Raw genomic sequence first — 14312 nt, 5'->3', positions numbered from 1 at the left:
AACACTTCCTTTTTGTAATGCAGTAAGAATCATAAACCAATTCCCAATATTTAGAAAGCCTCATGATGATTTTTCAGCGTATTGCATATTTTTTTTTAGCCAATTACAACTTTGACATGAATACTGAAAACTGAATGATGTTACTGCCATGACCACATTGTGAATACTTGAATCCTCGTGAACCTGACGCCTGATTTTGTGCCCTTGATAAATGTGTTGAAAACCCTAACCTATGAAGGAAACCTGCACCCTCCTGTGTGTATGTGACAGGGTGTCGTCATCCCTCACCCAGGCCTTTTGGTACTTTGCTGTCATAACATATATACTGAGAGAAATATATTTGAAGCTAGTTTAAAGTCAGATATCTTATTTATTTGTTGTGTAAACACTTGTACTCATAGATATCCATGTTTTGTCATGACAACACTGGAACAAGTCCCGACCTGTGGACCACTGTGTGTATTTGCACAAAGCAGCCATTATATTCTATTTATGTGGATCTTATCGTGTAAATGTGTAATTTCTGAGGTGCTTACAGGATGTTTTCCCTCCATGCTACAAGTATTCAACAACAGTTGGATTAAAGTGGTCCAGTGAGCATGCTCTGTCCAGTCCAGTTTTACAGCTGTAATGAGCATCATTTTTCTGTCTTTGAAACTTTTATTTTGTCGTTTTGTTAAAACTTTCTTTAGACATTGAGTCATTTCTGGATTTTTTTGTTTTCAGGATTAAAATATCAGCGGTTAAAAGCTGAGTTTTGTTTGTTTTTTTATTCTCTGATATATTTTTCTTTTTATATTTAAACTATATGAATGTAATGTGAATTTAAAATTCACAGAATATTTTCTTGACAGATGCTTTTAACGTATTTGAGAAGAAAGTGATCCTATATTATATTGCTGTATTAAAAAATAAAAAATCAGCGCTGACTTTGATGTTTTTTTTGTAAACAGCTTATTTTTCTTTCTTTTATTCCCTCTGGGTTTGTGTCTGAGTCCAAATGTAGGTCAGCCAAACAAAGTTGTTGATGAGGTTGTTGTCGTGTGAACACGTGGCTGGACGAAAATGCACTCATGTGCTGTTCAAAAACAATTCAGTAACATCACAGCGACACATGAGCTGGGAGGCCTCGTCCAACAGGAATTCACACCCACTGGTCCTCGATTGAGTGAAAGGAAAGTGGATTTTATTTCTTTAAATTAATCAATAAATCACTGATTAAACTCTTGACTATCTTTAATCACCTCAAATAACTCAAGAGTTGAGTGAAATATCCCCCAAAAAAAGATTGAAGGGGGAATTTTCCATCCTTTCAGGCTGCTTCCTCTTCGTGATTTAAAAATAGTTCTAGTTATGGTAAATTATATTCCTGTGTACTACTACTGTGAGCAGTTGTTTTGATAACGCCAGTAAAAATAGTCCTAGTGTTCAGAAGGAAGAATTTTGGATGTCACATGGAGCAAAATGTGGTTTTGACATTTAATGCTTGAATGTTTTTGGAGCAGAAAAACAGTTTTGTAAGGAAAAATACCCCAATGTGCCTATTTTAAAAGTTTGCAGGGTTTGAGACAAGGCTATTTTAGAGACCACTCTTTCTTTGTTCACAGGGGCTTTTTCCATTAATTTGTCCTTTGTTTTTCTCACATTTCAGCAAAAGCTCAAACAGAAAGTTAAATTTCTAAACTTGTTTCACAAGTGTTATAAAATGTGTAACCTAAGTATTTTTCTTGTGTTAAAAAGAGAAAGAAATGTTTTGGTATAATTCAGACATTTGAGGAGGAAAACCAGCACAAAAACCTGGTGAAAAATTTTAAAGCACTTAATAAATGAAAAACTTGCAACACACAAAGAAACGGGATCATGGAGACATTTTTCAGGAACGTTTTTGGTATGCTTTTTAATAAATTAACGTTCATTCAAAATACAGTGCCAAAGGAATATGATGCAGCCAAACATGCTAGTAAGGTTTGTCATGAAGCACCCGTGCTCATGTTTTTAAGGTAGGAGGAAGACCCCATCCCTCCCTTACCTGTCCCCCACCCCTCCTCCCGCCTCTATTCCACTACTGCTGGTGGGCCAGCCCTCTTCTCCTCTTGCAACCAATCAGCAGCAAGATTCCTCAATGCTCACACGAGTAGAATTAAATCTGATAGGAGAATGGAAATCTAGCCACAATCACACTACAGTAATGTCTGATATTAAATTAAAAAAAGACACTAATACAAAATAGACCTGGTTATTTTCCCCACACTAAAACAGTTATGAAAAATATATATTTTTATATATATATTTCAGCAGCTTGGAAATAAAAAATGCATGAGCCTGAAAGATAACCTGTGTTTGGACTGAGAGTGGAGTAGTGTGTGTTTGTGTGTGTGTTTGGTGGAAAATAAAGGTGTGCTGATCATGTGACAATGGTGGATGGAGTGAGGTGGAGACTGTCGGCGGCTGTGTGGAAGACCTGTGTGCAAACGGACAGACAGGCGAGCGGAGGCTGCGGTGGAGTCAGAGCGGAGGTGAGAGCGATGAGGGAGGAGAGGTGATGGATGACCGAACCTGCAGTCACCATTTTTTTTTTTAAACCCTCTCCTCCTCCCACGGCTCCCCCTCCTGAACAACTACAACCTCTGTTTCTGCTCGTCTGGGAGGAGGATTTGGAAAAGAAAAAGAGAGATTCTGTTTTTTCAAGAAGCACCCTGCTTTAAATCTGCGTTCGGAGGATCAAACTCGCTCTGGAAAGCTCTAAAAAATGGCATCATGGCATCTCAAACTCCTGCTAATGTGGATGAATGTTTGTGAGAAGTGCTAAAGTTGTCATTTTTTAGTATTTTTCTCAGTCATTCCTGTCAGCCACACCTGAAAGTGATGAGAAATCTCCACCAAGAAGTCAAACACTTAGTGATTTTCAAAGGAGTAGTGTTGATAAGATTCTTCAGATTAGTTCAATGTTTCATGATTTATTTTCTGCTGTGAATCTGAGCCATGAAACGACACAAGCTCATTTTTTCTGATCCTCTTACGACAGATTTTTAGCAGCGTGTTCCTCTAAGAGAAGAAACAGAAATAAGGAGGAGCCGTGATGGGACAGAGGGGTGTGGGAGATTTTGGTACAGTTGCTATTGTCATTCCTAGAAGGTTTACCAGTTAAGTGCATCATCACCCTCCTCATCATCATCACAATAATCTGCTGACGTTTCGATTATCACATTGTAGAAACAGTATGACAGACTTGTAATAATATCTAACAGGTGTCACAAAATAAAAAGAAATAAAGAACCAAGAATTTTCAGATTACTAGTATTTTTGAGGCGCATCTTTTTCTCTCCAAGCTCAATTTTTTTTGGCTGCATCGTTCGTCAGCTGCAGCGAACGCAGGCCTCGGGACTCCAGAGACCTCTAGAACACACAATCCGTCAAACCCTTTCAGAGATGTGATCCGCCCCCCCTTTGTGTTCATCCCTCAGCTTCAGTCAGCGAGGAAGGGGAGGGGGGGTAAGAGCTATACGTGAGGAAGGGTCACCAGCTCCCCGTCCACCTCGAACTCCTCCGCTCCGTCGGGGGAGAAGAGGTAGGTCGGGGGTTTCCAGGGGGACTCCTCTAAACAGGAGGGGTACAGCTTCCCCACGGCACAGCGGAAGTCTTTCCCCAGATCCCAGAGCACGCGCTCCGACACGGGCTGCCGCAGGTACCAGCGATCCAGCTCCAGGTCGTACTGATAGATGGCGTACTTAGCGCGCTCGTTCATGTGGGTTTCACGCATGAAAATACAGAGCGAGTTCAGCAGCACCACGGCTCGCACGCACGGGTCCGAGTAACGCTTAGCGGGGATGTTGGCGGCGAGGCGCCACTCATTCTTGTTGACATCATAGATCTCCACGGTAACAGAGGAGCCGTCGATGGTGCTGGTGGGGAGGCGGATGCCTGAGTTGCTGACCACGTGGAGGCCGCCGATGTAGAAGATGAGGTCACCGAAGGCGGCTGCGGAGGCGAAGCAGCGGCTGGTTTTGCGCATAGCCATCTCCACCCAGGTGTCAGCGCGGGGGAAGTAGCAGTACATCAGGTCGTGGGTCATCACGTAGATGCAGTCATGAGCCACCACCGACGTGCTCCAGTTCCAGGCGAAAGGCAGCGGGCTCATCATGCTCCACTCGTCCTTCTCGCAGTCGTAGCGCTCCACCGTGCGCTTGTTCAGCTCTCCTCCCACGTTATCGCCGCCGATTGCATAGATGTAGCCCTCGCAGTAGACCAGGGAGGGCTTGATTCGGGCACACAGCATGGGGGTTTTGGGCACCCAGGCGTTCTGCTGGGCGTCGAACCAGAAGAAACTATCAACTGAGCGAAACACGGCCTGTAGCTTCCCGCTCTTCCCGTGGTTGGTGATTGAGTTTTTAAGGGGGATCTGACCTCCGGCGATGAACACATCGTTGTCCGGTGTAACGAGGGTCCCCACCTTCTGCAGGTCTCCTGGGGGGTTACTGAGCTTGTAGACTTTCTCCGCCTGCGGGCTGTAACAGACTACGGTAGTGGGCAGGGACGTGGACATGACATACCCCTCGCCCTGCGTTTCCGACATGGCCTCCATGAAGATGAGCATCTCCTCCTTCGTCATGCCTAACCGAGGTTTGAAGAATTTGGGCATGGACTTGTAAAGACCCTGCACCACCACAGACTTGTCATTAGGGGGCAGACCCTGAAACCAGGCGCGCTGCGTCACCTCTGACAGCGCGTCGATGCGGATCTGGCTGAGCACGGAGGACAGGTGCTGAGAGCGAGCCTCCATGTTGTACTCCAACCACAGCATGGCGGCCTCCCGCACCGTCTCCTCCTTCTCCACGTTGAGGTTGTCGCTGCTCAGGACGTCGATCAGCAGCTCGTGGGAGAGCTGCAGGAACGCCTCCTGCCTGTACACCACCGGGAACTTGTGCTCCACCATTCGCTTGGCGCTCTGCTTGAGCTCGCTACAGCTGAAGAGGTCGCCGATGCTCAGCATGCGGACGCAGTTCTCAGCGTTTATCTTCTTCACCAGGTAGTCTCTGCACTGCAGCAACACATCCTCCACCTGAGGACGGAGACAGAAGACAGTCAGATACATGTGGTCACCCCACACGAGCAAAACCTCAATAAGAGACACAGGAAGTGGATTTTAAAATGTGCTTTAACAAACATCTGAGTCGTCTTTCTAACTTTAAATGCCACTCTTTAAACAGACCTGTAGGAAGCAGGCGGTCTCGTAGAGCGGCTCCACTGTGCTGTCGCTGATGGCGAGGTTTCCCGTGTAGGCGTAGGTGATGATGATCTGCAGGGTGGCCGGGTCCACGTTCCTCAGGTGGACGTGGGTCTGTTTGCTCTCGCTGAGGCCGCTCATGAACATCGCCCTGAGGAGAGAAAGATGATGGTGTCAAATCACATCTCACAGAATCAAAGTAGTTTATTGGTCTGTTTAGAGACCTCACAACATCAGAGGTTCAGTCGGAAAACGTCGCTGAGCTCTTGTTTTTGTTTCAAAATGCTGTGGTGTTGGAATATTTTATACATAAAAATTTATACTTTAAACCAAAAAAAAAAGCAAGCTGTATCATAACAGGAAAGTAGCTTCAGATTGAAACCTTCTTATTTAAAAACAGAGGATGTAAAACCCCAGGTATGAAGACCATCACTCTGCCAAGTTACATCAGGTATGACTGTTGTTTTTCTGACAAACAAGGCGTTGTTGGTCCTGCAAAACTGGACCAAACACCAACAATAATAAATTCTTGCCTCTCATCTGCGAACTACATTGATTTCCAGTTAACTTTTTACTTCTTTACAAAGGCAAAAACTAGTGCTGTCAGGCGATTTAAGAAATTAATCTAATTAATTACAAGATTTGTGATTAATTTATCTAATTAATCGCATATCTGCTTTAAGTGATACTCCAGGATGGAACAAGTTGGGTCCTATCACAAGGTTTAGGGCAGAAATTACCCCTACAGCAGTGTTTTTGTGCAGCAGAAGCCCAGAGCGCAAGCACCAAACACCCCCTCCCTGCTTGTCAGCCGCTTTCCTCTGCACTCAGACGGGGCCATATTTTACTTGACCAAAAACACAAATAAACGGACCCCCACCGAAAAAATCTGATATTGTTCTGCATTCACGCTTTATTTCGAGAATTTTCAGCGCAATACTTTCACACAAAAGCACCCCTAAATAAGGCTCTAGTTCTCATCGTGTCGTAAAACGGCGCTACCTCCGCTGCAGAGCCACAGCTGGCTACGAGACGCTCGCCACTTAGTGTATCAGCCCGCGCTCACGGCGTGCCAGATATAAACAAACGCAGGTAGTCTGCCAGGACGAAGAGACACGATAGTATCACTTTAAGGTTCCCAAATAAAGAATTTGAATTCTAGGACATCACAAAATTATAGTGCATGACTAATCAAATGAAAACACAAAGAAGAGAAGATTCCTAAATCCACATTTTTTTTTTTATTCGATTGCAAATGTTTGCTGCTTGTAAACTTCTGTGGGTGAGAGCGGTGGGCTCTTTGGATGAGAGCTCAGCATGGATATGAGGAGAAGATGTGAGATGACAGGGGGCAGCTCACGCTCCAACTGAGGATGTGTTGCTGTAGTTTAGAGAGAAAGAGCGGCGCCATCGTGAGAAAAGACGATGGAGATCATGGAGAGGATCAAAGGGTGGAGCGCCGGAGATGAGCGTGATTAAAAAAAAAGTAGGTTTTTTCTTTTTTTTTTTGATCAAAGTTTAGGCAAAGTGACACTGCTGCAACTCTAAATGAAGTCTGGTCCACTGTTTGCCATCCAACATGATTCCTTTAGAGTGAATAGAGCCCCTAATGACAGCTGGAGCTTTGCCAGCTTACCTACAAAACACACCACGTTATAAACTTCCCCTCAGCAAAGCAGCTCCAACCTCTGTGTGCTGTACATTAACTCAAGCAGATATCAGTAAATAGGTTTAAAACTAAAAAGTTGTTGAAGAAACTGTCACAGAAAGATGAGATTAACTCATCTGAGGAACAGATTTTCAGGACGGTGACTCTCTAAAAGTCTTTTTCAATTTATTGTTAAAACACTGGGACAGATGCAGCGACAGAAGCACATCTCTGGCTGTAGAATAGTTTAAATATCATGTTTCTCTTTGGGGCAGATGCAGTCGTTGACATTTGTCGTCCGTCCACCCACCTTCACATTCCTCTCCTCCTGACTAACAGAGGATGACAGTGAGCACCTGTCTCGTGGGCTAACTCTGCTCAGCTCCAGGTGAGCTTCTCTGTGCTCCGACACTCGATGGTCCTCCTACACTTCTACGTCTTTATTCGTCAGAGTGAGTCAGTGCCTCTTAACCTCTTTGACTGCAGATTTCTCACACTTTACTTTCTGTAGAGATGTTACAGACTCAGAGAGGTGATTTATCAAGATGAAAAATAAATGGATTAAAGTCACAGATCAGTCGTCGGGTGCACTAAGACAGTTTCTGTAAGAGAAACTTTCAACTTTTGAATGTTTATGACTGGAAGCTGGATTTTTTCTCTTGTTTTATAGATTTGAAAAACAGAAAGTAACTGTCTCAAACAGCTCGGTTAGTCGGAGTATTTTGTCTGCAGCACGGCTCTGCCCTCCTGTCTGGGGGTTTTGGGGGAGTGTGTCTGTGTGCTGCTCAGCAGGGGCTGAACCTGCCAGGCCGAATTACGCAACCCTGCAGGCAAACCCCTGCACCCCCTCCCTCTTTTTCCTCTCTTTCTTCCCCTTTCTCTCCATCTCTCACCAAGACCTACGTGACCAGACTTTCCCCTCCACACACGAGCTCCCTCCAGAGTCTCACACCCTCCCCTTTCCTCCCCTGAAGCGAGGCGTGTGAGGAGAGGCAGCAGACAGAGAGAGGAAAAAAAAAAGGGAAGGAAGGAAGAAGTAGCACTTTAAGAGGAAGCGCTGCGACACCTCCGAAAAACCTGCGGGGGAAATGCTTTGCATGTTCGCACCAGATAACGAGTGCGTGGGAAACGGAGGGGAAGAACGCCGGGCGGTTTGTGTGAGCGGCATCAAGTTGTCGGGACCTTTTCTTGGAATGCGTGTGTGCAGTCAGCGAGGGGAGGAAGGGAGGGAGGGAGGGGGGAGACAGGGTGTTCAAATGCAGCATGAGCTCCTGTCATGTACAGATGGACTCTTCCCAGAGCTGAGGCTGCTGCTCTGTCATCTTCACCGCAGTGCACACACACTTCATTATGCAATGTTGTGCGCACAAATGAGGCCTCCCGAGGGCCTTGAGGGATCCGTCTGTAGGACTACAGGTTAGAGGTTGCTTCATTTATTCCGTGTAGCGTATCAGAGACGGTGCAGACGATGACTCCAGCCTCGGCTTTCAAGGAAACAGCATCCTCCTGTTTTTTCTCTCCTCCATATACAGAGCGGCTCTCGCTTGTTCTACAACGTGGTGCATTATTTATCGTAACTGTAGAAGGTGAGCACTTACATTCATAACAACAGCGTACCTACACCTACACCTCCACACAATCAGAATGAGGGGAATAATTGACGTCTTTAAACACAAAAGCCTGGCGCTGTATGGTGCATTATTTAGTGAAACTGTAGGAGACAGACTCAGGTGAGCTGTGCTTCACAAAGCTCGCTCATAATCAGATGGAAATTGTTCAACACAAATACTAAACCGTCCAGGAGACATGCGACAAATGAGTTGGAGAATTTTTTTAGTTTGCATCCCTGGAAATTTGGATGAAATGATCAGGAATCTTTGATTTTGACACATTTTGTATGGATACCAGGACTGCACAAAAAGTGCACAAAAGGGAAAAAAGCTTCCTGCGATCTGAGCTCGGAGAAATAAAACACTGAAAAACACCTGAAACTTTATGAACTGGTCTTATTTTTATGAAGAGTTCAGATAATTTTGAGGAAGACGCATCACACTGCAGATGTTTGGGACTTCTATATCGAAGGGGAGAAAATATCTGGCATTTGCTCATGCGTAAGATTTTTATTTCAACAAGGTTCTACATCGGAAAATAAAGGTCTGAAAAAATATAACATTCAAAACAACGCCGCTCTGGATATTATTTTGCTCTCTAAATTTTCAGTGGTGTTGTCCAGGGATAAGCTTAGGCTTGTCACGGTAATCAATAAATCTATTAATTGCTATAAGTTCTGAAGCAAATTTAGCGGATTTATAGCGGAGTGAGCATCTGTCAAAAATGCGATCTTTGGGGTGAAGACGGAGCTGCTCGCGCGTACACATGGAGAGAGCTGAAGCGAGCGTCCTGAGGGGTAAGGAGGAAACACACGCTTATATGAGTGATTACATGAAAGATACGGTTCTTAAGCCGCCTGTGAGCTCATGAACACCAACGAGCTGATATGTCGCATTTGTTTAAAAATAGTGGCGACGAAGGGGAGGTGCAGCAGAGCCTTGTTCTTTGACAATCTGCTCTTACTGAGGCTTTTGGTCTGCGAAGTAAATAGAAATAAAAGCGCCAAATGGTGGGCGCTCAAAGACAGCTACGTTGCCAAAGAAATGCAGCCCTTCAATACAGTTGACAGTCAGAAATGTGAAAAAAGGTTTGACAGACTCCCTTTTATTTAGGCTATAGTTTTTATTGCTGTTGTTTTTCTTAGTTTTGTTTTTTCTTTAGAGACAGGGTCTATGTTTTATTGTTTTTGATTAGTATTAATTATTTTCATTGACATGTATTTTTTTCTTAAAGAGAGTCCATTTCATTGTCATCGTATTTTTGTTCTTTCTTGTTTGTTAAATTGATTATATTTTTTGTTTAATTTATTTTATTTAAAAGATCCTGACCTTTTAATTACAGTTAAATACTCTTAAGAAATTAAAGTTTCTTGCTTTTGATATGGTGTACTCACTTTATTATCCCATTTATCACAATTACATCAATGAAAAATGGATAAAAAAATCAAAATAATATTAGCAATATCGTTTATCAGCAATAATATTTTGGAAAATTATCATCTAGCAAAATTTGTTATCGTGACAGGCCTAGATAAGCTTTTTTATCTCTACATCTCACGCAGACTGAACTAATAAAGTCAAGTCTTTGCACCTTTACCTCCACGCTACATCCCCTAATTGAACCAAAAACTACGTCCCTAAAACCGTTTAATACCGTATCTTATCACTTCACAGCGGACTCGCCCTTTTGACGATGACTTACTAAGCTCCACCAAACCCCCTGACAACAGCAGCTTCACACTCACCTGAAATAGGAGCTACATGTGGCCAGGACCATCTTGTGACACGGGAACTCTGTGTCCTCCACCAGCAGCACAACGTCAGTCAGTAATTTCTGTTCATAAAAGAACTTGAGCTGCTCCAGCAGGGAGACAGCGTAGTCCGTGTTGACCGGCCTGCGCTCACTGAGATCCGACATGGTTGCATCCCATGAATCGCGCCCCAGTTTTGAAAAGTCACACGGCCGGCAGAACCGGACTCAAACCAACCAGGAGAAAAAATATTCTTAAAGATTTACAGGGGAAAGGGGGTGCGGATGTGACAGCTCTCCAACACCTCCACTGGTCCGAGTGGAGGTGTTCGACTCCTGTGTGGGAGAACTTCTTCAGGAAAGGGGTTGAAAGATGAGTTGGTGTCGAGGCTGAAGGGTGTCGCAGTCAGGAGTCCAGGTGAAGGGGGTCCCAGGTGAGGGAAGGAGACTCTTTCTCTCCGTAGACTGGTCTGCTGTCTGAGGTCATGCAGTGAGGCACTAGGGGAGTGGAGGTAGAGGGAGAGCACGGTGACTGACTCAACACTGCTACATCAGTGCTCGTCTGAAAAACAAGAAAAAATAAAGATGAGTGATGAGTTCATGGACACAGTCTGTTTCATCTTTCTTTGTCACCAAACGAGTGCAATTATCTGTAAGTTAACGGTAAATAAATGAAACTGCTTCTGAATTACACAGATTTACACTGCCAGCAACAAAAACCTACTTTACTCATGATCTACTTTACGCTTCACAGTTACAACCACAGTCACTGTAACTTGCAGAACTCAGGCCCCATTTCCCTGAAGCATCCCTCAGCTAACATGCTCTCTGTCTGAACATAAGTACATGTGTCTCAGTCATCTTTAAGATGGGGTACACAGTTTCCAGGAACGATGGCGGACACAGCTTTCTTTGAAAGTTATAAAATCTCAACTGCCATAAGATAGACTAAAACAGATGCAAAAGAGCTGTTTCAGGTAAAGTATTAAGAAAACTTTCAGATGTTTGTGGTGTTGAATTCTGCATCCCTGTGCTTTCAACACTGGATCAAGCCTGCAGCGTGCTGATACCAGCAAACATCCATGACAACCACTGATCTGGTGTCAGTTTCTCCAACACCTCTTGTGTTAGCATGCCCCGCGACAGCTGTCAACATGAGATTCAGAACATCTTCAGTTTCTTCAAACACTGCTGTTTCACTTTAAATATAAAGAGAGCTAGCATTTCTGGCAACACTGGTGTTTTTCTTGCACATTCAAGCCATGACACAAGCAGTGCTAGATCTGCAAGAGAGACAAATACTAGTATCAAATCAATATGAGTAGACGCTGTGAGAACTTTATAAGTGATCTTAAAATAGTCTCACTTTTATCTATTTGCTTTTTTTATAATCTATAATTTGAAGGCGCTATGAAGACTATCACCAACTGTCTTACCAAGGCGTGCATTTGTTTTGAAGCATATGAGGGGGGGTTAGATCAAAGCAAACTTTCTAAACTCAGTTTGTACCGTAGTTTAGTAGCTGGATATATTTAGCGTTCCTCACAGCCCTGTGCTATGAGACATGTCTGTAACATGTAACGTGAGTGAGTCCTCGTTCTGTCCTATCAGAGCTCATCTACCAACTCCAACCTCACCAAGCAGAGCTAACATAACCTCACTCTTCATTTTATTGATAGACTCTCAAGTTTGAACAGACCACTGCAGAATAACTGCTGACTGTGAGTTGAAATGAACATTATCTTCTTCTAACTGCAATACTTTGCCAGTGTGGTGCTGTCATAGGGACTTCTACGTGCCTTAAAGTGATACTCCGGGATGGAACAAGTTGGGTCCTATCAAAAGGTTAAGGGCAGAAATTACCCCTACAACAGTGTTTTTGTGCAGCAGAAGCCCAGAGCGCACGCACCAAACACCCCCTCCCTGCTCCTCTGCCGGTTTCCTCTGCACTCAGACGGGGCCATATTTTACTTGACCAAAAAAACACAAATAAACAGAATCCCACTGAAAAAATCTGATATCGGTCTGCATTCATGCTTTGTTTAGAGTATTTTCAGCGCATTACTTTCTGGCTACGAGGAGCTTGCCGCTTAGTGTATCAGTCCACACGCGCGGCGTGCCAGATATAAACAAACGCAGGTAGTCTGCCAGGACGAAGAGAACTAGAGCATTATTTAGGGGTGTTTTGGTGTGAAAGAAACGCGCTGAAAATTCTCGAAATAAAGCATGAATGCAGAACAATATCAGATTTTTTCAGTGGGAGTCAGTTTATTTGTGTTTTTGGTCAAGTAAAATATGGCCCCGTCTGACTGCAGAGGAAACCGGCGGACGAGCAGGGAGGGGGTGTTTAGTGCGTGCGCTCTGGGCTTCTGCTGCACAAAAACAGTGCTGTAGGGGTAATTTCTGCCCTAAACCTTGTGATAGGACCCAGCTTGTTCCATCCCAGAGTATCGCTTTAAACCAATCCAGTCCCAGGCGACCCAACCATGGATACTGGATATAGCTTTAAGAAATAAAAAACTTTGTTGGCAATAATCTCATTTTAAATTGAGGGTACAATCCGCTTTTTATATAAATAAAAATAACCGGCTCTCCAAATCAAATGCAGTTCTTGGCAAGAGTCACCCCTTTGCAACAGTAGGTGATGGTGCTCATGGGAAACAGTGTCTTTATCTGAAAACTATCTTTCCTGTATAGTCTGTACAGCACCTTAAAGCATGCAAAATGTAGTATATTTTTATTATTTTGTATTATAAAGTGTTTTGATTATGTTCTTCTTAGCTTTATTTAAACAGTTTAGGTTAGTGAGTCCCCTTGATGTACCCTAATGGGAAAGAGTATGTTTAATGAAAATAAAGACAAATCATTCTCACAATAGACGGTTTACTCTCAGGGTCTTAATGGCCCACAAATAAGGGCGGGTTCACTTCTTTACTCTTCAAAAAGAGCAGAAACGATAAGCAGACCCGGACTCGATAAAACTGAAACGATACCCATCCCTACCGTTAACCACCCCTGTCCAAAACAAACCCTCTGTGCTGCCTGAAACAAGGCAGAGTATCATTAAACAGACAGGCCTGATGCTGAACACGGATCTTATTGATAATATCTCACAAGAGAAGCCTAAATATCAATGTTTCTGCGGATTTATTGAGAAAAAAGATGACCATCATCCCCTCGATCAACGGACACATCTAATCAGTTAGCCTTCATGTAATGTTGCATCGCTAGCTCAAGTGTAGCTAGTTAGCAACTTAGCGACTATAGCTCCACAGTTCCGGGGTAACGGAATATTTACGAGCAAAGTGGCTAGTTAACTCAATTTTTGTTTGAAAGTCAGAATTCTGCTTCCTTTATGTGGACTCAAAAAGAACTTTGAAGACACAAACCTTCGCAGCAGCCGAACCAGAGAGCGGTCATGCTGCTAGCACTCAGCTAAGCTAACTGCTAACAGAGCTTACAAGTTTACCACTTCAACAACTCACATTCAGGCTCTTTAGCTGTCACTCTTCGCAGAATCCTCACTGTGTGATGTCGTGTTGGCTCTTTTCGTCAGAAGAATGTGCCGAGTGAGCTTCTGGAGCTGGAATTAAACATTAAAGTGTTATGTTGAAGCGCTGGGCAGCGGACAACCTCTCAGCGCATCAGAAGCGCCTGAAAGACTACAGGCCAAATAGGGACACTGCGCATGCGTGTAAACTCGGCGGCCTGGTCCTAGTCAAGAGAGGAACAGCGACATCTGCTGGACATCTTTATGTTAATATCATGTTTCATGCACTCTAATCAAGCTGCCCGAAGTGCTCTACAGACAGAGACAATATTTTAGGTATCAAATATAAAAATATGAGGAAATAATACCGTAAAATATCGTTCAAGTAGTCCACCTTCTATGAAGTCTTATCAAAGGTCCTTACTCGACTAGTGGCTCCCAGCCCTCTAATCTATATTTTTTATGTTCCTGACAATTTCGGTTGTATCTCCACCAGAGAGGGGATTTTTATAGCTTTTGCTTCTCTTGTGGCCCGTAGGCGAATTTTATTTCATTGGAAGGACCGAAAACCACCATCTCCTTATTCTTGG

General features: G+C 43.8%; 1 protein-coding gene across 1 annotated transcript; it reads right to left on the bottom strand.

The window, feature by feature from the left end:
- Positions 1-1894: 1894 nt before the first annotated feature.
- On the bottom strand, positions 1895-13936 carry kbtbd2 (kelch repeat and BTB (POZ) domain containing 2). The gene is made up of 4 exons (XM_074693809.1): positions 13718-13936; positions 10228-10794; positions 5210-5375; positions 1895-5059 (listed from the first exon to the last, which is right to left on the bottom strand). Exons 2-4 carry the CDS (start codon positions 10398-10400, stop codon positions 3500-3502), a joined length of 1899 nt encoding a protein of 632 aa, XP_074549910.1. The 5' UTR covers positions 10401-10794; positions 13718-13936; the 3' UTR covers positions 1895-3499.
- Between the last annotated feature and the right edge of the window lie 376 nt (positions 13937-14312).

Source organism: Halichoeres trimaculatus, unplaced genomic scaffold (assembly GCF_033239565.1).
Source record: "Halichoeres trimaculatus isolate MK-OKI-2021-1 unplaced genomic scaffold, fHalTri1.1 fHalTri1_scaffold_18, whole genome shotgun sequence".
Lineage (NCBI taxonomy): Eukaryota > Metazoa > Chordata > Actinopteri > Labriformes > Labridae > Halichoeres > Halichoeres trimaculatus.
Note: the sequence above shows the minus strand (reverse complement) of the source record. Positions and strands in the feature narration are given on the sequence as shown.

Excerpts from the sequence above, each read along its gene's own strand:
- kbtbd2 (XM_074693809.1), bottom strand. The coding sequence starts at position 10,400 with ATGTCGGATCTCAGTGAGCGCAGGCCGGTCAACACGGACTACGCTGTC. Across the intron at positions 5,376-10,227 it reads ACATGTAGCTCCTATTTCAG|GGCGATGTTCATGAGCGGCC; the intron begins GTGAGTGTGAAG and ends TTCTCTCCTCAG. Across the intron at positions 5,060-5,209 it reads AGACCGCCTGCTTCCTACAG|GTGGAGGATGTGTTGCTGCA; the intron begins GTCTGTTTAAAG and ends CTCCGTCCTCAG.